Source organism: Platalea leucorodia, assembly GCF_965183815.1.
Source record: "Platalea leucorodia genome assembly, chromosome: 14".
Taxonomy (NCBI): Eukaryota; Metazoa; Chordata; class Aves; order Pelecaniformes; family Threskiornithidae; genus Platalea; species Platalea leucorodia.
The window spans coordinates 2540504-2566963 of NC_138836.1; the positions used below are offsets into that span (position 1 = coordinate 2540504).

A 26460-nucleotide genomic window follows, 5' to 3' on the forward strand; every position below is an offset into this window, starting at 1 on the left:
GCACTTCATTTGGGAAAAGCCCAAGCGTGGGAATGCGGGAGAAGTCCCGGGAGAGAGCTGAGGACGTTGTGGTACCCAAAAATTCACTCCACAAAACTCCATCCAGGTCCATGCACTACAGCTCCCCAGGGTCTTCAGGCTTACAGGCACCGCTCCCGGGACAGGAGCCTTCAGCCCCCTCTGATTTATTTTCCCCGGGATACCCAGCCCATCTCCTCCGTGCCAGGGCTGAGCTCAGTGCAAACCCCCCAGCCCCACTCACGCCGCCGGGATTCAGGCGCGCGGGGCTCCGGTGCAGAGCCGTGCCCCTCGCCGCTCTCCGGGCGAAGGCCACGCGCGGCTGCGGGGGGTCCGACGGCAGAGCTGCCCTCCGCGACGGCGCCCGCCTCCGCGCCTTCCCCGGCTGCCAGCTCCTGCTCCAGCCAAGCCTTCCTCTGCCCCTCGGGAAAGGGAACCTGTATTTCCAGTCCCGTAACTGCGCTCAGACCCAGCTGCGGGATTTATAGTTTATATACGCTCTTTGGCTAGGGAAGTGCCTGGAGATGAAGGCTGGAGGTGCTCGGAGCTCCTGGAAGCGGCTGAGCTCCCCTGCAGCTTGCTGGGGAGGGGGGGCTGGAAGGATACGGCGAACCGCGCTGGTGCTCACGGAGTTGCCTAGGCAGAAGAAACGCCTGGCTGAGCATCACCTCCACACGCTGGCATTTGCTGCAGGAGAAATGAGGCAGCCGGGAGCTGGCAAAGGTTGGGAACACGGCTGAGCCTCCTCTGCCTGCCCAGGGCTTGGCACTGCCCAGGGGGGCACTCTTGGCTGCCAGCCCCAGGCTGCTTGGCCCCAGGTCCCCCGCACGGAAACCGCATGTTTCCCTGCTTCCTTGGCCTGGACTAGAGAGAAAATCCCCGTGGGTAACAGCCTCCCCGTGGGCAACAGCCTCTTGCTGAGCTCCAGCCTTGGCACAGCTGCTGGAGGGATGCCAGCCTCGCCGTGCAGTGAGGTCCCAAGCGCTGTCTGTGTCCTGGGCTCCCCTGGGAGAGGGGACACAAGTGTCGGAGCTGTTCACTGGCCCCACAGCAGCTCTACAAATAGCACTGGCCGGCAGCCGAGTGCTTTACCCAGGCGCTGCCGCCATCTGCCTGACTGTTTGCGAGGGCCGCGGGCCGCACAGGCAGGACACAGGTTGGCTTCTCCCCGGGAGACCAGGGCCGCTCCGAAGGCGGCTTTCCAGCTGCGAGGCAAAAGGCTGCGCTCAGGCACGGCCCTACCGAGGGGTTCAGGACGTGAAGACTTGTCCATCCTCCATCCCCCCGGCAGCCCGAAGCGCGCCTGCCCTCAGCTTGCTGGCAAGCGCACAGCCAAACCGGGCCCCTCATCCAGCAGCACCAAAGAAAATCCTCCCAATTTTTTGTGCTTAACACCATTTAGAATCACAGAATCATAGATTATGATTGCCCAAATAAAGCTGCTCCCCCGAGGGTGAGCGAGGTTGTACAGCCCAGGGACCAGGGACTGGGCTCTTACCGTAAACCCAATGCCCACGGTGGCAGAGAAAGAGCCAGGAATGAACTTGCCCTGGTCAAACTGGACCAGCAGAGACGTCTTCCCCACGCCGCTGTCTCCGACCAGGATCGTCTGCAAGGACCAGGTAAAGAGGCGTCAGGGCGCGGGAGCAGGCGATGCCGGAGCCTGCAGGCACGGGGTGCGGCCGGGGACCGGGCGTCTGGGGAGGGGGTGCCGGGGGGATGCGGCAGCAAACGCAGCAGGGTCGGGATGGAGCAGCCTGGCCCCAGCCCATGGCGGAGCCATGAGCCCCGTGGCACAGCCCCACTGCACAGCCCCGCTCGGCGGCAGCAGATTGTCCCCATGGGCTGCTGGGTGCCAGCGCCGTGGCCAGATGGCTTGAACCGCTGTGCCCTGTCCTTTGCTGTTGCTTTTGGTCCTGCCACCTGCCCGGAGAGGAATTTCCACCCCTCTGACCATCCCTGTAATAAATGAAATGTGCCCCGGGCTGAGCTTCGGGCATGGGCCCTCTCCAAGTGCAGAGAGGTGGAAGAGAAAGCAAAGCGCAGCGCAACACGGAGAGCGAGCAGGAGACACTGCTGCCCCGGATCGGGAAGCTGCCGGGCAGAGGCAGCCTTGGCTCGCACAGCTCTGGTGGAAAACCTCTTTGGGAGGACTCTGGCAGTGCTGGATTAGGTCCAAAACCGTTTAATAAAGAGAGCGTCTCCCACAGCTGCTGCACATAGCCACTGCCACAGCCACGCCGGGGCACCGGGCTGCCTTCAAGCTGCGTTAACGCTGCGTGTCTGCAGCGCTGTCCCCCGGCAGGGCGCTGGGTTTGATGTCACGGAGCCTCCCTGCCTCTCCAGCCCTTCGTGGGAAGCCCCGGGGCTCTCCCGCGGGGAGCAGGGCTTGCTTGTCCGCGAGCAGAAGGGACGAGGGAGCTGTGCGGGTGTCGGAGCTGGGGCATTGCCATCACCTCCCGAGCAGCTCCCAAGCTGCCAGCCCTTGGCCCCGGTACCCACACCGCATCCCCGGGGAGCCCGTCCTCCCTTCTGCTCCTGCCCGTGTTCCTCCAAATCCCCGGCCCAAGGGAGACCAACAGTGCAAACGCAAACCCCTCCCTCCCCTCTCTGCCTGCATCTGGGGTTTGTTGGCAGAGCCACCGGCGCAAACATTCCCATCCTTTCAGGAAACCGAGGCGCTTTCAACCCTTTCACAGGGACACAAGTTAAAATAAACACTCTGCTAACTGGCTTCTTGCTTAGAAGTGGTTTTGGCTCTGTCTTTCAGGACACGGGCGTTCCTGTAGCTGCAGCCCTGGCAAGCGCTGAGCTGGCCCCGGGGCAGTGTCCCCGCTGTCACCGGTCCCCCTGCCACCCCCGAGCCAGCGAGGTGCTGGGGCTGAACCTCCCCCCTCTGCCTCCCCCTGTGCCGCATTCACTGCATCTCTTGTTTCCCCCGTTGATTTGTGTTTAGTCCGATGCAGCTCCAGCAGCCTCGCTCCATCCCGGGGCACCTCAGCCCTTCGTCCTCACCCCAGGGTGACATCGCGAAGGTCGCTCTTCGCCTGCCGAGCGGGAGCTGGTGCTTCAGCATCTTCCCGACGGCCAGGGGAGCCTCCGCACGTGGCCGGTCCCGTCCCTCCATCACCTCCCCTGCACTGAGGGGCCCCGAGGTGAAACCCAGCCTGGCCCCGCTTCAGGCACGGCGCGTCCCCCCTTGTGAAGTGCAGGTGAGAGTGTGTTTAATCAAGTGCCTGAACAGCCCCGGCAGATCAAGGCCTGATTTCGTGCCCTGGGAGGCCGTGGGGCAACCAGCCACCAGGCACGTGCCACAGTGCCCGGCACTGCGGTTCCTGCCGCCCCACGGACCCCAAAGGCGTGGGTTGAAACCAAAAGCCAACAAGCTCGAGGACCACAAATGAAACAGGAACATGGACTGGCAGGAGACCAGCATCCTGCCTTGCATAAATCACCGCTCCACAACCTGCCTGGAGCCTGTTAACGCCGATACGCTTCAGTGAAACGCTCGCTTCAGTGAATCAGCGTTTTCCCCCGGAAAAAACATCCCAAACCCCAAACGTCTCCTGGGAAAAGCCTGACCGGCCGAGCGGAGCTGTTGGCAGGAGGGAGCTCTGCACCTCCGCCAGGCACACACCGCCACGCGGGCCCGTGTGCTGAGAGGCAGCAAACTGCGGCCAGATCCGCAGCCGGAGATTTCTCCCTCCTCCCTAACCAGACGTTGGGCTGGCTGCGGGTCACTTGTACATTCAGAGCAGCCTCGTGGGCTGGGAGCCCGTGCAGGAGCTGGGGGGATGTTGGGAGGCAGAAATCTCTGGGTGAAGCCCTTGCACATGGGTCAGAGGAGCTGGGTCACCCCTTTCCCCGAGGGGAATTTCCCTGCCCAAGCCCCCTTGGCTTTGCCCAGAAATGTTTGCCATGCAGAGAGCAGGATCTGCCCTGGAGCAGCCACATGGGAAAACACCCCAGGAGTTCACTGCCATGGGGCTCCTGCACCCCAGTGCTGCATTTTTTGGTGCTGCACACTATTCCCAGGTAAAATCCTGGTGCTGGGAAGTGCAACGAGACCGGCTGCAGCCTGCAGCGCTGTCTTCGGGAGCAGTTAATGCAGAGAACGGCATTAATTATGGAGGGAGGAGAGCCGGCTGGAATGAGCACCAGAAAGCCTCCAGAGCCCAGGATTTACAGAGAACATGTATAAAAGGCAGACTCCTCTATCAATAATTTAATTGGGATTTATAATAGAGACAACTCATGAATTGCTTCATGACTTAATAATAACAATAGTAAAAGTTGGCCAGAAGCAGCCAAGAAACTTTCCTAATGATTTTAGGAAAAGCTCATGGGCTCTGTGGAGGTACAGCACAGTGGAAATCACTGTGGCCTTCCTGGCTACAAAATAAACATAAAAGAAGAATAAAAACCCCAGTGTGGAGTGGATGTGGCAGGCCAGCTGTCGAAACCTCAGGTTGGACAGGCCTGAGTCACGATAGCAAGAAGCCTCCCAGTGACAAAGCTCCGTACCCGCTCTGCCTCTTGCCAGCATCCTCAGCCGCAGCCCGGCCTCCCCAGCACCCTCTCAGCCCCCCCGGGTTTTTCCAGGGTTTGGGGTATTTTTGCTTGGAAAACTTTGGTAAAAAGTTGCAAGATTCCTTTTGGTGCTGCCATTCCTGTCTGCATGGTGGCGTGGGGATGGAGCAGGGCTTTGCCGGGGTGCACGCACAGATGGCCGAGGCACAGAGGGAAACCTGGCCAAGACACGGAGAGCCGCTCGGTGACAGTCCCAAAGCACCGCTCCTGAGCCCCAGCACAATCAAAGCAATTCCTCTTTCCAGCTAAAGAAAATGATTTCCACTTCGCTTCCCCACCACCCCGCAGCTCGCCTGCTCCACGGCCTCGGCAGAAAAGCAGGCACAGCTTGTAACACACCCCCAAGCAGACCTGTCTGCCAGCTCTGCCTTCGGGAAAGAGCAAACATCCCTCCCCACACCTCAAATTAGGGGGTTTGGGCGAATTCAGACCTAGACAAATCACCTCCCTTCAAAACCGCTGCTGGCTCGATGTAGGTTGCAGAGACAAGGCAGAGCGACGGGGCAGCGAGGGCAAACCCGCTCAGATCTCCCCTCCCGGTGCTGGCAGCCAGCGAGCAAAGGAAATATTTTGGTCTAACGTGCCTCGGGAAGAGAAGTTTTGCATGGCTGTCAAGGCAGCGTAGGGACGTGATTGCTGCATTTCCAGTGCCAGCCAAGCAGGAGGAGATCGGGGATAGCGCCTGTGGGTTGAGGTTATCTTCCCAGTTCATTTTTGAGCTTTAGCATGCAGTAGCTAGACCTAAATGTAGCTAGAAGGAGCCTGACAGGGTAAAACCCCAGTCCTGGGGATGCAGGGAGGGGAGAGGTGCCCTCCACGGGCTCTTCTGCTGCTCTCAGACAGTTGCTGAAGCCCCAAACCCAAAGGTTTTCTCCCAGGTCAGCAGGATTTGTCGCAACAAATTGTGGCGATGGTGTACGTGCACCCCAGCACAGCAGCATGCAGAGCCCAGCCAGGACACGGCACTGGGAGAGCTCTGGGAGCGAAGCCGCGGCTGCTTTTGGCCCCTCGCCACCCTGCTCTCACGGTCTCTCAGGGCTGCATTACCGAGACTTATTTTTACCTGCTCTATATACGGAACTGCGCTGCCTCTCCCCTGCTCCAGGCAGCGTTCCAGGGCAACTTGGATGCTGCTGGACGCTGCCTCGAGCTGTCCTGTGCCACAGGGACACCCCAGGGCTGTCCCCACCCTGCCCAGGTGCTGCTTTACCATGGCCAAGCCCCTTACGCTGGCTCACACCAGAGCCCGGGGCCCTCTGCCAGCCCCGCTGGGCCCTTGCCCTGGCAGAGCTGTATTTCAGCCCTGTAGATACGAGCTCTAGGGCTGCACACCAGACAAAAGCTGGCTCAGATCATGCAGTGGTTCCCTGTTTGCAAACTGCTTGCTAGCGCCTTGGATCAACCGCAGCCCAAGGGCACATCTCGCTCCCCGTGGGGCTTGTTCCAGCTAAATGGATCCAAGCATCCAATGGGAGGAAGAATGATTTGGCAATGGGTCAAATCACCTGAAAGCAGAATCTGTCATTTTGTGTCAAGTGAAACTTTTCTGGAACAGCCCAGAACAAACCTCTGCTGTTCCCTCTTTGATTTGCCCCTAGCCCCAGGCCTGGGTTTAGCCACCAACCTGAAATCACTTAACCTTTGCCTCCAGAGTGCAAAGCTCTCTCGGGGTTTCTCAGCACATCTGAAATGTGATTCCTTGCTCAGAAACAAGATCTAGCAAAGTATTTGCTGCCTCACCTCCCTGGAGCAAGAGCAGGCTTGTTTCTGCAAGACAAGTAACCCAGCCAGGGGTGGCAGCAAAAACCAAGGGAAACGGCGGAGAACACGGGACTGGGAGGGTTATTTGCCTGGGCAGCTCTTCTGCCCAGAGACTCAGTTCTACCAGTGTCACTCCTTTACTGCAGCAGCTCACTGCTGGAGAAGAGAGAGTTAAGGCTTTGCAAAGAATCAAAGTTTCTTGAGTCATCCCTGGAGGCATGTCCTACGTACGCGGCATACAACAGAAATGAGAGTTGCTAGTAATTGATATTTTCCTGCTAATCAAGGGCTGGGCACATTGCCCTGAGTAGAGCGGGATATAGAATAGACTGGGATTTGTGAAGAGGGATCCGGACAGCCCCAGCCCTTTCCCCCGCCCTGGCCCATGCCTGCTTTTCCCCCTGCTCCCCAGGGGTGTCGGTCCCTGCACAGTCACTGGGGACTGCAGCAAAGCAGCGTGAGGACAGCAAGAAGGAGCGATGGGTGGATCTGGCAGAGATCAGCATCTCCTCTATGTCTCCTGGAGTTGCTGGGGAGCGTCTGACTGCAGGGAGCAAAAGCCCTGCTCCGGCAGAGCCTGCGGCAGAGCCTGCGCCGCCCAGGTCTTGCGGGGACAGCAGCAGCCCCGGCCACCCTCTGTGCAACGTGGAGTTACAAAATGCAGTCCCAGGGACCCCACAGAAGAGAAGGATTTTAAAGCAAGGAGGGCAGGGATGAACATCTCTTGGGACACCGCTATTTCATGGCAGGGAAGTCCCCTCTCCTTAGGCTGTCTCTGGCAACCAGACCCCCGGGGTGCAGCTCCCCCCGACCCCCCGGAGCACGCACAGGACAGCGGGGGCGGCTGAACACCGGGCTGTGCCGCGGGGCTGGCCCCTTTCCAGCGCTCCTGCCTGGTTTTGCTTCCCAAAACACGCCCGATCCTGCCGCCCCCCCTCCCCACCATCAGCCGGGAGGTGGCAGGGACCGGGACCGAGCTGCAGCCGCATCCCCCACCCCAACCCCGCCGGGATGGGGGGTGGAGGATGGACCCCAGCGGGGGAAGAGGAGCGAGGAGGGACAGAGTTTGCCGGGGAAGTTGAAGCAGTCTCCCTGCCGCGGCAGTCGCTCCCACGTCGCCCCAGCACCCCCCGCCCCCCGGCTCCCCCCCCTCTCCGAGCACCGCCGCTGCCCCAGCCCTACCTTGTGCAGCAGGGCCTCGTTGTAGCCAGCCCCCCCGGGCCGGCGGAGCGGGCCTCCATGGCCGGGGTGCATGGGCCGGCTGCCGCCGCCGGGGGCCCCGGGCCGGGCCGGGCCGCCCCTGCAGCACCGCGGACAGCGCCCGCCCCGCCTGCAGCACCGCGGACAGCGCCCGGCCCGGCCCCGGCAGTCCCGGCCCGGCCCCGTTAGTCCCGGCCCAGCACGGCCCGGCCCCGTTAGTCCCGGCTCAGCACGGCAGGGTTCGGCCCGGTTCAGCACAGCTCGGCTCGGGCTGCTTCCCCGCAGGACAGCGGAGCGGTGCCCGGCTCCTCACCGCCGTCACGGCCGTGCCCGCCCCCCTCGCAAGGCTCCCCCGCCCGGAGGAGGGGGCCGGTCCCGCCCGGAGGAGGAGAGGCCGTGGGAGCTCCCTTCCACGCAGGCAGGGCCCGTGGCAGTTTCCACCCAACCGCTGGTCCCTCTCCGCCCCCCCCCCCCCCCCCCCCATCCCTCCGCCGTGATAGAGGCCCCCCCCCGGCTCTGCTAAGAGCCCGGGGCTCCCTGCCCTCGCTACCGGGAAACGCTGCCCTCCCTCCCTCCGCTGCGGGAAGCGTCCACGGGGCACGGGCAGGCAGGCTGGAAGGCAGCCCTGGGCAGAGAGGTTCCTCGCCGCCAGCTCCAATCAATCGCCAAGCTGAGAGCACGAAGCCAGGTCTGCTGCGCTGCTCGAGCCGTGCTTCGCACCCGGTTCATTGGCACTCACATTGGGGAGCCCACGCCTGCACCGGGGCTGCTCCGACTGATGCCCCTCCAGCCATCAGCCCAGATGGCTGTTGGGCACCCACGGGCAGTGGCAAAGCCCAGACCTGCGTGGTCACCAGGGTCAGCAGTGTGTCAGCCCAGGGAGGGGCAGTGGCCTGTGCTAGCCACGCCACTTCAGCTTCTTTACAAAACTGGTGCTAACCTGCGGCTGGCCACCCTGGCAACTCCCCTTTGGAAACCCACTGCATTTACAGAGCCTGCTTGGAGTGAAAAACAAGTTGTATTTAGAAAGAGGAGGAATCTGTGCCTAAACCTGGAGGTGACAGTCGATCTCTCATTGAGATCCTTTTATTTACAACTCCCTTTAGAGCAATCTGGTGCTGTTGATCAGACTGGAAAGAAATTAATCTTTACTGAGAAGTTTATTCAAGAGAGACTCTCTGGTTCCCTCTTTCCAGATCAGCAGACGGCCCCAAGCCAGAGGAACATACTGTGTTTCCAAGAGCCATCTGCACCCGTCCGATTGCTGTTTGACTGCCCGGGCCTGACGTTGCTAATTATATCTGCCCATTATTTCCTCTAACAGCAGAGACAGTTCTGCCGGGTCATATGATCAGTCTTGGCAACAACAGCCAGAAAAGACAAAAAACAACCCAGAGGAGCAGGGGGGTTTCAGGCTTGTCTGAGGCCAAGAAGCTAAACCCAGGCCTGACCCAGACCATCCTGCAGCCAGACCACCCATCGGTCTCAAGTGCTGGAAGATGATCAACAGCATAAAAATAAGCAATATCATGAGCCACGGTGTCTGGATCAAATAATTTCTGAGTGGTGAGGCCAGCATCGTGGTTTGACATAGTGTACACACAAGGCAGGGCCAGGAAAACAAGAGCAGCAAACCTCGGGGTGACTTCAATGAAGCCAGGGCAACTCTGTCCTCTTAAATATACCCAGAACTTGGCAAAAAGCCTTCCCATGGGTGTCCCAGTGCTGTATCAGCCCCTTGAGGATGAAGACCTCATGCTAACATGTCTTGAGTGCGTGCTCAGCCTTCTGCCACCCCAGCACCCACAGAGAGCGGGCGTACTGCCCCGACCCGAGCTGCCTGCTGGGTCACACAGGCCCCGGAGGCCCAGATCTGCCGCAGGCATGGCATGGCTCCACCCTGGGCACCCAAGCTGTGCTGGTGCTCAGACAAACCTCTCCTGGGGGGTGGGATGAACTTAACCCCCAGGGAAGAGGAGAGGAAGCCCCCAGAGCACCACCGGGTCCAAGACTCCAGCCCTGCTTACCTCTGGAGGGGGATTCCTGGCACGTCCCTGCTGCAGGAGGGGCTCTGAGGGCATCCCCGACCCATCTCAGCTCCGGCAACGTTTGTCTCCCTTTTCTGAGTCGCAAGGGAAAGTGTCGAGGAGCTGCTGCTGAGCGAGGGCCTGGCTGGGAGGAAGGAAAGCACAATTCTCCTTTCCTACTGCAGGCACTGGCGTTACACCAGAGACACATTTGGCCCTGCAGGTTTATCGGTGCTCAGGAGGAAGACAGCTTTCCTATCTATCATGATATCGCCAAGGGTAATGCAGCCTAATGAGACAACACAGATCGCTGGCAAAAGACAGGCACCAGCGCAGCCTGGCTCAGCTCCAAGGGCTTTATACCACTTTACGGCTCTGGGGTGCCTGACCCATCACAGATAAGTGGTATCAGCAGCTTTATGGGAGCCCAGCAGCCTGACACCTGCATCACCCTCCTCCCCTCACCCACCAAGGAATGTCTTTCCCCCATCCAAAGCAAACCCCTTGCTCTCCCAGCCGACCCCAGCAGAGGTTCCTGGGAGGCAGCCAGCAGTTTATAGCCCCGAGCAGCGCTGACCAGCTGAAATCAGTGCAGAGCAATGAAATCAGAGGAAATGACCTGCAAATGGCAGGAGCAGGAGCGATTTCAAATAAACCTGCAATTTAGCCCCATTGTTTGGTCTGGTTTGCTGGTAGACTGTATCTCTGATAGCTTAATTACTTCTCTATTTGCCTTGAGAAGTGCAGCTGTAACAATGGAGGATTTACAGCCAGCTCAGGAGTTTCTGCTTCCCTGTCCTCCTTGCCCGCTCCTGCTCATTCTCAGCTGCCCAACCCCATTAACCTGCTGTAGTATTTCCCTGGACTGCCTGTACAACCCTTTTTGGGAGAGATCTGAGCCCTACCAAACTCATTCCTTCCCCGTGAACTAGGGAGAAGCCAGGATTTCATCCTCTGAATCTGTTGAATTTTGCTTTCTTAATTTCACAGCAATAACTAACCCCTGCCTTAGCCCTTTCTGGCTGAGGAGTCCAGCCTAAGGCACAACCCGGAGTAAACCCTCCACCACCACAAAGTGTCTGCAAGGACTTCTCCCTCTCACCAGCTTTGCTAAGTCAGGAGATCTGGGAGTGATCTGGGCTTATCCTGGTTATCTGAGATGGCAGCGGAAGGGAGAGATCAGCCAGTGCGTGCTCAGTCAGCCAGCACGAAAGGAGCTGCATTAGCAATTATTATATTCAGCCTCATCTTCTAAGGACAATTTCACCAAAGTTGCCAAAGCTGCCCATGCAAGCACAGTCTGAAATACTCAGATTAGGTTTCAAAGGTCCTAGATTTAGTAACAGAATCAGGGGCTGGAAATGTCATTGAAGCCCAGAGCAGAGGAGGACTCTGGAAAGGCTCGGCTGTGGCGGGGGGCAGTTAGGTGGGATGGGAGCTGGGGAAGATCTGGCGGTGCAGGGTCATGCACTGGTTGATTCAATTACTGCCTGCCGCATGGGGGCTTGGAGCCTTTTTAGGGCCACCGCCGGAGACTAAACCCCAACCCAGAATCTCGCCAGAGGCAGGGCAAAAGCAGCATCCGATCGTGTCGCTCCACATCCCATCGCTGCCGGGCAGGGGCTGGGAACGGCTGCCCGCAGGCCAGCGCCGGGCAGGGGCTGCAGGAGCGCAGGGGTCAGCTCATCTCCCGCTGCCATGTTCCCATCGCCGGCCATCGCTCTGCCACAGCAGGGCCGCTTTGCTCGCTGGCATGGCTACCGAGCCACACGCAAGTGCTTGCTCCAGCCCCAAGTGTGGCTAAGACGAAAAGACGAACTGATTTGTTCCTGTTGGGATGCACCACTGGGATTCCTGAGAAGGGTTTCAGCAACGCTTCCTCTCTTACAGAATAGCCTCGCCTTGTGTTTCCCGAGCCCCTTGCTGCTGAAAGAGAGGGGGTCTCGGCTCAAGAGCAGGGCAGGACCCGGCTGTCCCCAGCAGGGCCCCCTTGCCGTGTCCGTGGTGGGGAGGGCAGCGTCTTCCCAGCCACAGCCGCCCCGCAGAGACACTGGTGCAGAGCCCGGAGCCTTCCCCTGCCCTTTGCTGCAGCCTCCTCCTCCGCAGGCGGCTGCGTTTACTCACCCCCCCGGGGTGTCTGCAGCACCCCAGCACCCACACCTGTGCCCCGGCCGGGGGTGTCGTGGCGGGCTCTGCTCAGGGCTCCCTGCGTTTCCGCAGGGGACCAGGCAGCGTGGCTCCACACCATGCTCTGCTGCATTGGTTTCGGTCTGAATTGCTCCGCTGCCTTTCTGGTTTCATCACTTTCAACCTGACACTTGATTTAATTGGGATAAATATCGCAGCCCCTTATGTGACAGAACCTCTGGCGTTAGCGCTCCGGGGCTCCTTGCTCCTGCCCGCTCCCATTTTGCTCTTCCCTTCCAGGAGCACCACAGGCTGCCCAGGTGGCTTGGGGCCGAGGGGCTGAGCTGGAGCCATCCCCCTTGCAAACCCCTCACGCACACCCCCAGCCAGCATCCCCGCTGCAGCCAGGGCCCCTTCGCCCAACAGCTGAAAGGAGAAATATCGGGGTAAAACCCCACGTGGGAATTGCAGTGGCGGTGCTGGGCGGCTGTAAATCCCTGCAGTGTCCTCAGGGGCAGGAAGGAGACCTGCCGCCAGCCGCTGCAGCGGAGTCGGGAGCTCTCTGGAGGGTAACACGGTCCTGGGGACTGCAGTGATGGGGAAGAATTGGCCCCAGTCTGTGCCGGGGGTCCCAGCCCCTGCCCTGGGCTGGGCAGCTGCTCATTCTGCCCAGAAACAAAACCTGAAACAGAGAAAGGGAAGGGGAAGTGATACCTCTTATCTGATGGTGATAACATGAACGTGGCTTGGGAAATTCCCCTAGTTTCTCCACCAAAGTGGTTCTTTGAAAAAGTGCTTCTACCTGCTTTTGGGTAACCGAGCTGCCCTCAAAATCCCCAGCCAGCAAATGCCTTCGTAGGCGCCTTCCCCGCACACCTTCCAGCCAGAGCCTCCACCTCTGAGCCGCTTCTCCCAACCTTCCTCCCGCCCCGAGGGAACGGTGGGAAGGGCTCACCGCACTTTGCCGGGCAGTGGCAGGGATGCCTGCGCATCTCCCGCATCTCTCCGCTCCTCGCAGGGTAACTTGGTGGCTGCCTCTCCTGCCTGATGGGTTCCCAGGTAGGTTGATACCTTCTCGTTTGTGTTTGGAAGAGCTCGGTCCTCTGCCGTATCCCGCAGCTCAGCGCTGCTGTATGTTAGCAGCTCTCGTGTACCGTCAGCAGGACACCATCACCGGTGTCCCAGTCACACCAGGGCTGGCTCCGGGTGCCAGACTCCGGGGCAGATGGAAACTAAACCCCAGCTCCTCCAGCTGCTGCTCCTCATGCATGCAGCCCAGAGCAGCCCAGTGCATGGGGACCAGCGGGAGCAGAGCATGGGCCACTGGCCCATAGTGGTTTGGCCATCCTCAGCGTATTTCTCCTCTTCAACATCAGGTTTTCCCCTTTGAAGAGCTGAAGTTAATTTTTCATCAGCCCTGAAACTCTTAAACAGACAGTGAAGGCTGAGTTCAGCCTCTCGAGGTCTTTGCCTAAGCCGTCCCCCTGCTTCCGACACCCTTCTCGGCTCCCCGGCCGCCGGAGATGCTGACAAGGGCGAAGTTACAACTCAGGTTGAGCGAGTTTGGAAAGAAGTGGTTGGTGCGGGTCTCCCTGGCCCGGAGGAGCAGCTGTACGCGCTGCCCTGAGCTGGAGGAGCGAGGCGGCACCCAAGCCCCGGGGGAAGCGGAGCCGGGGCAGGAAGCCGAGGCGCGGCACCGTGGCGGCGACAGGCGCCTTCCAGGGCGGCTGGTGCCTGGCGTGGCCGCTGCCGGGGACGTGTAGCTCCGGGGAGTGAGGGCTGAGCTTGCAGCCACCCGGCGAGTGGGATGGAGGAAAGGCTCCTGGTCTGGATCTGGATTCTCCTCCCAGGTGAGAGAGGGATCTTCTTGTGTTGATGGGAGCGGGTAAGGGCTCACCGGGGCTGTGCCGACCTTCCAAAATCTGCGTCCTCACCCAGCAGTGATGGAAATGCCTCATGGATATATTTCTTCCCTACTTCGTCCTCTGCCAAGAACTGATTAATTATTTCAATCCATGCAGAGGCTGGCAACCTTTTCCAACTCACGGATCCCTAAAACCACCCTGCGGGAGGCTGCAGGGAGCCTGCAAATCCTGCGCCCCCCCGCCCCATGCCATGAGAGCAGCAGGCAGGGCAGGCAGGGTGAGCTTCTACCTCGTCCTTGCCGGCAGAGATGGCTTTAACAGAAACCCCAGCGCTTCGGGGTGGGCAGCAGCGTCCCAGGGGGGTTGGCTTTGCGGGAGGGCAGAGGTGAAGCTCCCCAGGGGGCTGCAGAGCGGGGGGATATTTGGCATTTTTTCTTTTCTTTTAAATGTGACCCCGGGAGAGCCTGGGGGGGAACTGCCCTGCCCAGGGCTGGCAGGGCAGCTCATCTTGGAAGAGCCCACTGGCAGAAGCAGAAGTGGATTTCCAGGCACTGGGGTTTCACGGCGAGGCAAAGAGAGACCGAGCGGTTCCCCCCCATGCCCTCCCTCCCTCCTCGGCCCCTGGCCCCGCACAGCCTCCCCCCGACCTCGGACCCAGTGCATCTCCAGCACCCACCCCTGCACAGCCCCTGGCAGCCGTGCTTCAGGCGGGACCCCTGGGCTCAGCCCTGCTCGCTATGGGAGAGGTTTTTTGTGGGGCAGCACAAAGAGGCTCATGTGGCAGGGGGACAGGCAGTGGGCTGGGGACTGGCAGGAGGCTTGTGCATGGGCTTGTGCTTGCCCAAAGGCTGGCACGGTCTCCATCCCTGCAGGATGCTGGGCTCTGCGGGGCCCCGCGGAGGTGAGCGGCTTCCCAGGGGGCTCCGTGGAGGTAACCTGCGAGTACAAGCCAGAGCTGGTAAATGCCAGTAAGTACTGGTGCAGGGGCAGCAGCTGGTTTTCGTGCTCCATCCTCGTTCAGACCACAGTCCCCGGGGACGAGGCGTCGGGGAACAGGGTGTCCCTGAGAGATGACCCCACTGGCCACGTGTTCGTGGTGACCATGGAGAACCTGAGAGTGGAGGACAAGGATCAGTACTGGTGTGGGATCCAGGTAGCATGGTATGACCCCATGTTCCCCGTCATGGTGTCTGTTCTCCCAGGTAAGCGCCTGGCACAGCCGTTCTGCCTTGATGGAGGCTGGAGGGGCAGAGGGATTGGAGAGAGGGAAGGCTTGGGAGGGAGGGGCAGAGGGATTGGAGAGAGGGAAGGCTTGGGAGGGAGGACAGGTAGAGCCCGGGAGAAGGAATCCCCCTCCCAGCTGCCTTTGGTGACCCCCCAGCATCCTCCACCTTGCTCCCACGGTGCATACAGCCCCCCTGGGGCCATGCTTGGCGTTTCCCAGCCACCCCCCATCACCTCCCCGCCAGCAGCCTCTGGGGCCCCAGAGCCCCCCGTCACCAACCTCAGCCACAGCCCAGGAGCAGGTAACGCACCGCAGCGCTTTGCTTCCCATCTGTCTATACCACAGTGCCCGAAACAACACACTGTGACCTCCACACGACACAGGGGGAAGAGGCCACAACTGCTCCCACCTTCCCATGGACTCCCCTGGAGCTGGAAAACACCGTGCCCATACCGAAAGTCACCCTGCAGGCTGGGTGAGTGCCAGGGCCACCGGGGAGGAGAGGGACCATCCCCAGCGCAAGGACCAGGCAGGCCGAGGATGCAGCGTCCAGCTCCAGGCTGCCCACCAGGCTTTGGGGCCAGTGGGACATGTCTGGAGAAAGGAAAACGTGATGCTAAGGGGGCTGCTGTATCCCTGCATGCCGTAGGGCTGCACTGGCTGGGGCTCCCAGGGTCTTTGCCCAGCTCCCACAGGGCTGCCGGGGACCCCGACACCCCAGGCAGGCGTGTGCCGCGTCTGGGCACTTGTCCGTGGAGGTGGGGGATGAATCTGTGCAGCTGGCTCATGCCAAGCTGGACAGCCTTTGCGGGTACATGTGCATGGATCCCTGGCCAAGAAACCTGGGAGAAATCCTTGGAACAGCCTTGCCAGCCCATGGAGTCTCATGCTCCCAGGGCTGTGCTAAATACAGGCACGAAAGCCCTCCCCGGGGCCCAGGGCTGCAGAGGGGGCAGCGCAGAAGGGCAGTAACACCCTTTTCTCCCCTCCTAGGACCCCAAACCTGCTTGTCCTGGTCCTGACGCCCTCCGCTATGCTGGTGCTCGTTTTGGGCGTCATCATCATCTGCTGCAGGATGAGAAGAACGTCACCAGAGAGGAGCGGAGGTACAAGTGATCTGGGGGCCCAAGCTGTGGCTCTGCTCTGCGGGGAGGCTGCAGGGGTCCCCACGCTGCTCCCCAGCACCCGTCCCCCCACCCCAGCTCACCACACGCTGCCCTCCCGCTCCCATCCTGGGGGTGAGGAGGGCTTGGGGTGAAAGGGGGTGGAGCCCTCCCCGGGACCCCAACCCACTGAGCCCCACAGTCCAGGGGGCTCTTGGCAAAGTCAGGCCAGACCTGAGGTTGCACAGGAACTGATGGGACACCCATGGGGAAGGGCTTGGGGCTCCCCAAAATGCTCCCCTTCAGCAAAGGGAGCTCCATGGTTGGTCTGACCCATTTCTCTTGCTCTTCCCCCAGCAGCCTGGGCTGTGGAGAGGAAAAGGGACAAGGACCTCCAGGTACCGCGGGTGGGGGGCAGTGGGACGGGGGTCTTGTGATGGCTCCACCACGAGGGAGCCACTGCCTGGAGCCTCCCTTGTCCTCAACGCACCTCATCCCCTCCAGGTCACGGCAAGCTGGCAGCGAGCAGATGCTTCCAATCACATCTACACGAACAGGCAGAGGAAGCTCAGCTCGCCCGAGGATGACTATGAGAACAGCCCGGCCAAGTGGCAGGTAAAGGGGCTGGGGCAGCTCCCCAAGCACGCAGCAAGTTACCCCATGGGTGCTCCTTGCTCCCAGCCCTGCAGCGAGGAGGAGCTGCCCCGCTTCGGGGTGCAGCGAGGAGGAGCTGCCCCGCTTCGGGGTCACGCTCCTTCCCCGCCAGCCTTGCCCTTCCCTTTAACAGCCTGGCCCAGGCAGCAGCTATCAAACCCTGTAGGAACAGGCGTTATGTAGACACAAGCTTTTAGGGCTCTAGCATCGGCAGACCTGCAAAGTGCCCTAATTCTTCACATTTCTCCCTCATTTCAGGACTTTGAAAAGGGAGACAAAGTTTCCATTTCCAGAGCTCCAGAACTGCAGCCGATCTACATGAACACGCACTGAGCGGCTCCGTGCTTGGCCCCTCGCTGCCAGGAAGCCCCGTGTCCGGGAAGGGGCATCCCCTGCAGCTCTCCCACCGTCCAGGGCGTGTTTCCCTGCTGCTTCCTGAGCTCCCTCTGCCTGTCCCATTGAGATTCCCTCTATCCCGCAGAAGCAACCCCCGTCCCCTCTGTACCGCACAAGACCGGGGACCGCAGCGTGCCATGGAGCCCCGCAGTGGGATGCACACGCCACCGGGCCAGCAGCACTGTTTATCCCCACCCTGCCATGAGGTTATTAAATGAGATGAGATCACGAGATTTACGATGTGGCTAAAATACCCCCCAATCAGGGGTTAAAAGCCCAGCATCCCTGGTCCAGGCTGCGGGGAACCAGGGAATGCGATGCCTCGGCAGCCCCAGGCCCTTCTCATCCTCTGCAGTTCTTGTGCTCAGCAATAAGGAGCACACGGGGAGGTCAGCATCTGGTCGGAGACGTGACCTCCGTCCCCTCCCCGGCCCCAGTGACTCCGAGGTGCCCCGGGAAGGAGGTGGTGCTGCGGCCGGTGTGGTCACTCTGGTTCCCACACAGCCCTCAGACTTCTGCTTCTTTATTTTTACCTGGTGCCTCGTTCCCTTCCCTCCGGCTCTTTGCACAGAGCGAAGGGGCTGAAGGGCAGGGTGGGGTGGAGGGAGGGCCCTTGGGGAGTCTGGCTGCAGGGGGTCCCATCCTGCTCCCCCCAGCCCAACCTCCCATGCAGACATCAGGATTTCAGCTGCGTATCCCAGGTGGGGGAGCTGCGGAAGGAAAAGCCCCTGTTTGGGTAGGTCTTGTCATCTACTCAAATATAACCACCCCATTGCGAAATGGAAACCTAAGCAGCAGTTTTAGAAAGAGGAAGGAAAACCACAAGGATGGAAAAAAAAAAAGAAGTGGGGAGATGCTGCACAGGCAGCCAAGCTGGAGCTCAGGGCGGGGGGAAGCTCGCCTCCATCCCTGCCCCGCCATGGGCCAGGGGAGCTCCTCTGGGTGCCACTTGCTCCCCAGGGCAAGCCAAGCCCCATCGTCTGCAAGAAGCTCCGGTGCCAAATGGGGAGCAGGAGCACAGGGAGGACCCACTGCCTGCACCAGCTCCAGTGACGCAGCCCTGCTCCCAGTTCTCCCCTGAGCCCCAGCATGGTCATACCTGGGATAAAAAAGCCAGAGGAGGAGGAAGCCCCACATCATCCCCACCACTCTGTCCCAGCAAGCACCATCGGCAGAGCCGACCTCCAGCCACCCGGCCACAGCCCCCGGTGCCATACGGCAGCTCCGGGCGATGTCCGGATCACTCCTGCTCCTCCCTCTCCATATATCTCACATCTCCCACTTCCCCCCAGACCAGCCCGGTGCTGCAGACCCCAGCAGAGGCCAGGGCCGGGGCCAGGCACCCGCACCCCTGAGAGCTGGCAGGGCCTGACGTGTCCCTCTCAGCCGAAACGCAGCCCAGGGGCTGAGCTGACGCCCTCCGAGCACCCGGGAGGCTGCACCCATCCCAGCACCGCTCCTTGGCCCGGCCGAGGGGAGCACCAGGACACGCAGCCTCCAGCACCCCCAGGAATGCAAGGTGGGCTCAGCAAAGATCAAGCAAAGATTAAAACTCCCATGCTGGTTTTGCCCCATTTTGGCATTGGAAGCTCTGCTCAGCTCATGTGCTCCAGCATCTCTCTGCAGCAGCCGTTTGGGGTGAAAACCCCTCTGCTCCTAAACCCTCCTGCCAAGTGGGGTGCACGGGGTCCCACGTCCCATTTCTGCGGCTGCCCACCCTCCCCGGTGTGCCTCAGATGTGCCAGTCTGCACAAAGCATCTCAGCAGCTTGTCACCCGCAACAGAACCCCCCCAGCCCTGAGGCGAAGCCCGGTCAGATAAAAATAACCCAGCAGCAGAGCAGCCGCCTCTTGCGCGAGCAAAAAAGCAACGAAAGAAGCCGAGAGTGCACATCAGCTCGGCGTCCCTCACCTGGCTGTCCTGTGCAGGAGGCTGATGTTTGCGGATCTCTGGAGCAAAGCGGGATGATGGGGATATGGCTGGGCTGGGGCTGGCTCCTTCTCCCAGGTGAGGACAGGCTCCGACCGCGCCGGTGATGCTCCAGCTCCCACTGGCACCAAGGGGCTGGGGCTGCTGAGCTCCGCAGGGGCACGGGCTCCATGTCGGGCACCGACGGAGCCAAAGCCTCCCATCACCATGGCCTCATGTCTGGGGCTAAAAGCTGGTAGAAGGGGTCTCCCCCAAAGTGCTTCTTTCCACAGGGAGCTGAGAAGGAGGGGCTCAGGGGGAAGGCTGACTTTGCAGCCCCATTTCTCTCCGGTGTCGCTGTGGGTTTCTTTGCAGTTTGCCAGGCTCTGGTTGTCCCCAGGGAGGTCAGCGGCCGGGTGGGGGAGATGCTCTCCCTCCGCTGCTGGTACCCACCGGGCTACAAGGACTACAACAAGTACTGGTGCCGGGGGGCCAGCCGGGACTCCTGCCGCAAGGTGGTGGAGACGGCGGGCAGGGAAGCGCCCCGGCAGCACGGCCGGGTCTCCATCTGGGACAGCCACATCTTCTGCGTGGTCACGCTCACCGTGGAGCACATCTCCGAGGCAGATGCTGGGAGTTACTGGTGCGGGGTCGAGAGGATGGGCAGGGACCTGATGGAGCCGGTGACAGTGAGGGTGGTCCCAGGTAAGCCCTGTCCAGCTGGCTGGAGGTTTTGCTGGCCAGGACTCTTTCTGGAGAGGCTGCTGGCTCGTGGGCCAGCAGTGGCCTGGGAGGAGGCAGCGTTCCAAGAAAGAGCCCCTGGGACCCAGTATAAACCAGGGGCAGAGGCTGGGAGGGGTGACAGGTTGCTGTGTCTTGGGGATGCTCGCAGAGGCAGGCAGAGTGTGCTGGAGCCCAGCGCAGGGCCCAGCCCCAGGCTGGTTTTGGGGCTTCCAGCACCCATCACGGCGCAGGCAGGATGGCGGAGCCGCCGGTTACGCGCGGCCGCAAGCGCTAACGCTGAGCCCCAGCGCTGAGGCCGGGGACTGCCTGCCAAACCCGCCTCTGACAGCCAAATGATATAATGCTGAGTTTCCGGACCAGGCAAAGGGGTGGATTCAACCCCCTCTGCCCTTGGGGAAACCTCTGGTTCGCTGGAAAGATGTCTCGCCATGGGGAGACACAGCTCAGAGAGGGGGGGGCAGCTGGGCAGGCAGGGGCAGGCAGGTGCAGGCAGGGCGCATCCCACAGGGGTGCCGGCAGGGCAGGGGCATGTGCTGGAGGGGACACGGGCAAGTATTCGCCTGCTGCTGGAGGAGACACAGGGGACCCACAGTCGCCTCCAGCCCCCAGTTCCCACCAGGACCTTCTTTTATGCAGCCGTATCAGCTCCCCCGGCAGCTCCCCTGGCCACCCCCACCCCCTGGATCCCCACCACCGCGACGGAGCATCCCCCCACCACCACCACCACCACCGCGGGGTGAGCCTGGGGCCCGGGGGCACAGGGTGGGCACGGGGAAGGGCAGTGGCTCTCATGCCGAGGGCAGCAGTGGGTGCCCCTGTGCAAGGGGGCTCGCGGGGACTTCACCCATCAGCCTGGGCATTTGGGGGTGATGCAGTGGGGTCCCAGGCTGTTGTCCCCACTGCAGTTCCCACCCCGTGGCTGAGGGGCTGTGGGAGGGCACCGGCACACAGGGCACTGCAAAAGCAAAGCCCCAGCTTTGTGAAGGAGGGAACCAGCCCCGCACCTCTCCCCTCGCCTCCAGCGCCGGGGGGCCAGCCCTGAGTGCCCTGGTGCCCAGCGCGGTCCTGCTCTCCCTCCTGGCTGCCGCCGGCTCCGCCGGGCTCCTCTGCACCCTGCGCAGGAGGAGGGAAGGTAACGGTGCCCGTGCGCGCCCCGTCCCAGGCATACCCTGGCGCCCATCCCAGGACCTGGGGGACAAACCCACGTTGGGCGCAGGGCTGCAGGGATCTCCCCCGTCCCAGAGAGACAGAAAACCTGCCCCCGTGTCTCTTCTTTCTGGAGCGCTGCCCCCTCGCACCAAAGTCCCCACCGCCCCCTGCAAGCCGGGCACTGCCACGGAGCCAGACCACAGCCTCATCTACGACAACGAGCTGGACCTGGCAGAGGTGAGGGCCGCCGGTGCGGGCAGCGCGGGCAGTTCAGGCAGTGTAGGCAGGGGCCATGCAGTGCAGTTGCTCACCCTGGGCAGCCCCTGCATGGCCCAGCTGTGCCCCAGGGCTGCGGGGACACGCTGTCCCCTCACCAGGGTGGCTGCAGTGACACGGAGCAGGACCCCAAGCCGGAGAATGACACCATCTACACAAACATCCTGTGTCAAGAGGAGGTGATGGGGATGCCCGGCCAACATTTCCTGAGAGAAGAGGTTTCCTACTTGTCCTAGCGGAGCAGCCCTCATGAGCAGAGGGTCCCTGCGGGGCCACCCCGGGGGACATCCTTGCCATCGCCCCCCGGGACATCCTTGCTGCGGCAGAGGAGGCGAAGGAGTGTTGCAGGAGGTGGCTGCTGCTGTCCCATCACCGCGGCGTCTCGGCGGTGTGACAGCCTCTGCCCGTGATGCCGGAGCCCAAGGCCATGCTGGCACCGTCCCCTGGCCCACGGGACCCCAAGAGCCCCCTGCCCCTGCGTTGCTTTGGCAGATTGACCCACGCCTCTCGGCTGGCAAGGAGCCACATCCCTGATTCCTGCACAGGCTGAGGAGCAGGATGTTTTCCCAGCTCAGCAGCAGATTGCTTTGGGTTCAGATAAATCCAATAAAGAAATTCCTCTGTAAGGGCTCAGTCTGGAGGGGAGAGGGGACAATCTGGTGTGCCCATGCAGCCACGCTGCTGCTGTTGTCCCCTTCGGGGGGTCCCTGGGGCACCCCAGTACTGCTGGGGCTGGGTCAGGAGGGGGCAATGGGAACCGACACTCAAAGCAAGAGCGGCTGGGGAGGCGGCCGGAGCCCTGGCTGCCCAGCCTTTCCAGGAAGGCTTATCCACAGAAAGCAAGTTTGTAATCATCAGTCACTTCTTAAATTTAGATCTTGCTGCTACTTGCAGCGACTGGGCTCGCAGCCGGTCAGCTGGTTTGCCGGCAGTGAGCGGGGTTACTTGATGGTCAGAAGGAAAACACAGGGCTTCCTCTTGCCATGGTGGGGGGACAGGGAGGGGATGGGATGGGGGGAAGGAGCAGCCTCAGCCTCCGGCAGGGCCAGGGGTTTGTGCTTTCTGCTCTTTCCAAGGGGTATTGAGGAAGAAAGCCGTTGGCAAGGCAGCTGCCAGGGAAGTGGCTTTGCTTTTTGTGTTTGGGTTTCTGAAACTTTCAGCGGAAACATTTAATTTTGGGAGAAAAACAGTGTTGTCACTCAAAACCCACGGCTGTGCCAAAAAAGGCGTTTTTTGGGGGGAAATGAGACACTTCTGCTTGAGAAAACAAACAAAAGCAGTCCAGCTTGCACTGGCAGCCGGCTCGGGAGCCGGGGAGCAGCAGTGCAGCGGGGATGGCTGTCCATCATCCCAGTCCATCATCCCAGTCCGGCATGCCCAGGAGAGCATCCCGGTGGTCCCCACCGGTCCATCCGCAGGGGCTGACCTGCATTTGCTCTACCCCGGTCCCCAGACCCCAGCTCTGGCCCGGAGCCCCTGCAAAGCCCCCAGAAGCCCTTGAGGCTCTGTGCACGGGGAAGGGGCTGTGTTCCCTGCTGGGACAGGCATCGTGGTGGAGGGATCCACTGCATTTTGGCATTTTGCTGGGAACCAGCGGCTGTTTCAGAGCAAAAGCAGAGAGTCTTTCTCATGAGACACTCCCAGGGTGAGTCATGGTCCCTGGGCAAAAGGGAAGAAGCAACCACCCTTAAAAAAGACATCCAGGGTCTGCGGGTAAACACTGCCCAAGGAATCGACGGGAGAAGGAGGCTTGGGAAACTCCTGGGATGCCCGGGTGCGTGTGAACCTGGCTCCGTCCTGCAGGGTGCTTCATGAATAACCACGGGGAAAAATCCACATCGGAAGCGAGAAGCTGGAAAATGAGGATTTTCCTGGTTTGGACCCTTTTCCCAGGTGAGACCCGGGAGCACAGGTCGGGTGGTTCCCACCCCACCGGCTCTGCCAGAGCCGTGGAGAGGCTGGGACCGAGCCAGCCCAGGAAGCCCACCGCGGTCACAGCAAGAACCCTCCTTTTCTTGAACCCTGGTGATAAGATTTTTTGCTTGTTTAACAACACGCACGGTTGATGTGGGCTCTTTTTTTTCATGACTGGGGACATCTCATCTCAGCACCGCTCCCCGGCGCAGCGGGTGCACAGACACAGCCTCCCTGGGGACAGGGTGCCCCTGAACGTCCTGGGCTCCGATCCCTCCCAGTTCCCCAAGGCGATGCCAGTACGTGCTTGCAGCACCTCTCCCTGTCCCCCGCAGGTGGCTGGGCAGTGACGGGCCCCGCGCAGGTGACGGCCGAGCAGGGCGGCTCGCTGGCTATGTCCTGTGGCTACGAGCCAGGTTACGAGCTCTACCCCAAGTACTGGTGCCGCCCAAGCTTCCTCTGGTTTTGCTTCATCTACATTGCCCAAACCAACGGCTCGGAGGTGACGGTGACGCAGGGCAGGGTGTCCATCAGGGACAACCACGCAGCACGCTCATTCATGGTGACGCTGGGCGGTGTCACGCCGGAGGACGCAGGCTGGTACTCCTGTGGGGTGAGGAGGAAACTGTGGTTCAGCCTGGGGCACACCACCAAGGTGATGGTCTCCGCAGGTAAAGCCGAGCTGGGAGCAAAGCAGGGGTGTGCGGCGGAGCCTGTCACTTGGGTCGCAGCGCTGGGGACGGGGCCTCCCCAGCCAGGGGAACACAGGGGTTGTCGAAGCGGGGAGACCCACTGGAGGCTGCCCCAGTGCAAATTTGGATGAGGGATGGAGGAGGCTGTGCGGAGCCTCGTGCAGAGCAGAGCCTCTCCCTCGCTCTCGTTCAGTGTCTCCGCTTCCACAAGCCCATCCTTTGGGGTTTCCAGTCCCTCCCAGTTAAAGCCCCCTTTTCCCTCCTCCTCCTCCCCAGTGCCCAGTGCATTGCCCGGGGCCCCCCATCTCCACCTCCGGCACCTCCACAGCTGAAGTCTTGGGGCAGAGACCCCCGCGCAGGGGGCAGGACGGGCTGCGGGGGTCTCCACTTTGCTCTGATTCTGTGTTTTCTTTGCAGCTGCCTCAGCCACAACCAAGGGCAGCAACGTGAGCCCGTTGGCCACCACTACCCTGTGCCCCACGGGCTGTGGGGAGCCTCCAGTGCGGTGAGTCAGGGCTTGGGGTCCGGGCAAGCCCCCAGCAGCATCCCCCTGCCTAAGACACCTTTTCCCCTGCATGCATCCCCCAGCCCTGGTTCCCCCCAGTTGCAGCAGCCCCAAGGAGCATCCCGGGGGCAAGCGGGCGGCTGGCAGACATGCAAGTGCCCCAGTCTCCGTCTTTGTTGCTCAGACCCTACTCAAGCTCTAGCATCATCATCTCCTTTCTCCTGCCCAGGTCTCAGCTTGGTGTCACCTACCTGCTGCTTTTCCTCAGTGTGAAGGTGCCCATGGCACTGGCCCTGGCATGCGGGGCTTTCTGGATGAGGAGCCGGCATAGGAGCCGCGACCGGGAAAGCCTGCAGGTCTTCGAGGCAGCTGGCAGCACCAGGGCACCGGGCTGTCCCCCTGCCCCGGAGCCACAGGGACACCCTCCTCTCCCCTTGCCCCCCATCCCGCCAGCGCTGTGCCCCCCAGCACGGCCGCCCTGTGCAGGGAGCTGCTCGGCACCAGGTGCTTCTCCCCCTGTGAAGCCTCGGCCCCTCCTGGCAGCCCCTGCGCTGCAGAGGGGAGGATTTGGGGTGCACAGAGCCTGCGTCTGCTGAGCTGGAGCTGCCAACTGAAGACAATTTTGCAATAAAGCCTGGGTATCCTGCGGGTGCCTGTCTGTCTGTCTGTCTATCATCTCCCTCTTTCGGCTGCCGGCACCACCTGGGGCTCTGGTGGCTGCTGATGCTGAGGTGTGGGGCCGTGCGGGGACACGCTGCGGCGTGGCCGGGGGGGGCATGGGCTCACAGGGTGCCGCGCGGGCGCCTGCTCCACCACGGCCCGGCCGAGCCCCGGCACGAGCAGAGGAGCCCCCAGCCCTGCCTGATGCAACCAAATGCCCGTCTCCAGCCAAACATTTCCAAGCTCACCTGCAGCTGAGCGAGAGCCGGGGAGCAGTGTCCTTCCACAACTGTCTCCCCCACTACAGCAACTTCCCACCCTCAGCTTGAGAGCAAAGCTCACATCGCGCCCAGCTGCACCACGGGCTCCTTTTCTCATGAGTCCTCTTAGTTTCCAGGTTCTGCACCTCCAAAAAGCAGGCACCTGCACACTGCTGAAACCCCGCAGAAACCCTGCTTTTGATGTGTGGCACCAGGAGCCATATCAGGGAGAGCAGCATGGCCACCTCCATCCTCCCCGGGGCTACACCACATCCCACGTGGCACAACCAGCTTCCCCGGTGTCCCCCCAGAAAGCTTTGGAGGAGATTTTTTTTCTCCTCAGCGTTGTTTAAGGAACAGAAATGCCAGAGGTGCCAGGGCACGCACCAGGAACCGGCAGCCTGCTCCAGCCCCACATGGCAAAACCTCCGCTGCAGACACAGCAGCTTGGCTGCCCGGGAGGGAGCCCAGCCACGGGACCTGCACCTCGCTCTCCCTGCCGCTGCTGGAGCTGGGAGCCCACCCGCTGCCCCAGAAATACCACGTGTGGAAGGGATGGAGGTGACAGCTCCGAGGCAGAGCCACAGGGAACTGCAGGGCTCCCGGGTTTTTCCCTGCAGGGGAATGGACCTGGGAGCAACTGCACAGGGATGCGGAGCAGCCCAGAGCCTGGCCAGGGTGATGCTCAGGGCAGGGACCCTTCGCCTGCTGTCGGGGGCCAAGGTTCAGGGCCAGGCACAAGTCAGGGGCAGCTCAGTTGTGTCTCCACCGAGGAACACCCTCAGCACGGCTAAACTAGAACCAACCGCTGGCAATAAAGCTGTCTCCATGCCTTCGCTGAGGCCAGAGCTGCGATGGTACCGGCAGCGGGTCCACATGTGAGGCTTTGGTCTGAGCTGGGACCAGCCCACGGCTGCAGGAGAAAGACCCTGTGACACCCAGCATGGGTCTGGTCCCTGTGCATGGGCTGCGTTTGTCCTGCCTCTCCCCACCTGTCCCCAAACCCTTGGGAGCTTCTTCCGAAGGGTTTGCCCAGGCCAGCGCAGGCTCAGCAAGTCGCTGATGGGTGGGAGGGAGGACGCTGCAGGGGAACTGGTACTTCCAGGAGACAAGGGATGGGGACAGGGTGGGGAAGCCTGGAGAGACCCGATCAGGGCACTGGGCATGGGGCTACCGAGGGGCTGTGCTGGGGACGGCCCGGGGGGCCGCGCTGCCCAGGGCAGCGGGGATGGGTGCTGACGTCCAGCTGCACAGGGCCGGGAGGCTGGGGCTCCCCCTCTGCATTTCCCACGGCGGGGAGGACAGGGTGCCCTGCAGGAGCACTGTGCCACCCTCGCCGCCCAGCCTGCGGGCACGTTTGGGGCTCGGGGGGTCCCCGTGCGGGGC

The 26460-nt window shown here is 61.6% G+C and overlaps 3 protein-coding genes across 3 annotated transcripts; all 3 read left to right on the top strand.

The window, feature by feature from the left end:
• Positions 1–13486: 13486 nt before the first annotated feature.
• LOC309597275 (CMRF35-like molecule 6) lies at positions 13487–16903 on the top strand (the record flags this gene model as incomplete). The annotated part of the gene is made up of 7 exons (XM_082326533.1): positions 13487–13573; positions 14461–14790; positions 15159–15288; positions 15807–15919; positions 16277–16314; positions 16421–16531; positions 16829–16903. Exons 1-7 carry the CDS (start codon positions 13531–13533, stop codon positions 16901–16903), a joined length of 840 nt encoding a protein of 279 aa, XP_082182659.1. The 5' UTR covers positions 13487–13530.
• Positions 16904–17633: 730 nt separating this feature from the next.
• Positions 17634–21279, top strand: LOC309597276 (uncharacterized protein; the record flags this gene model as incomplete). The annotated part of the gene is made up of 5 exons (XM_082326534.1): positions 17634–17702; positions 19168–19579; positions 20255–20354; positions 20641–21004; positions 21145–21279. 5 exons carry the CDS (start codon positions 17634–17636, stop codon positions 21277–21279), a joined length of 1080 nt encoding a protein of 359 aa, XP_082182660.1.
• A 1623-nt stretch (positions 21280–22902) lies between these two features.
• Positions 22903–25956, top strand: LOC309597277 (CMRF35-like molecule 7; the record flags this gene model as incomplete). The annotated part of the gene is made up of 5 exons (XM_082326535.1): positions 22903–22936; positions 23293–23628; positions 24067–24154; positions 24384–24611; positions 25695–25956. 5 exons carry the CDS (start codon positions 22903–22905, stop codon positions 25954–25956), a joined length of 948 nt encoding a protein of 315 aa, XP_082182661.1.
• Between the last annotated feature and the right edge of the window lie 504 nt (positions 25957–26460).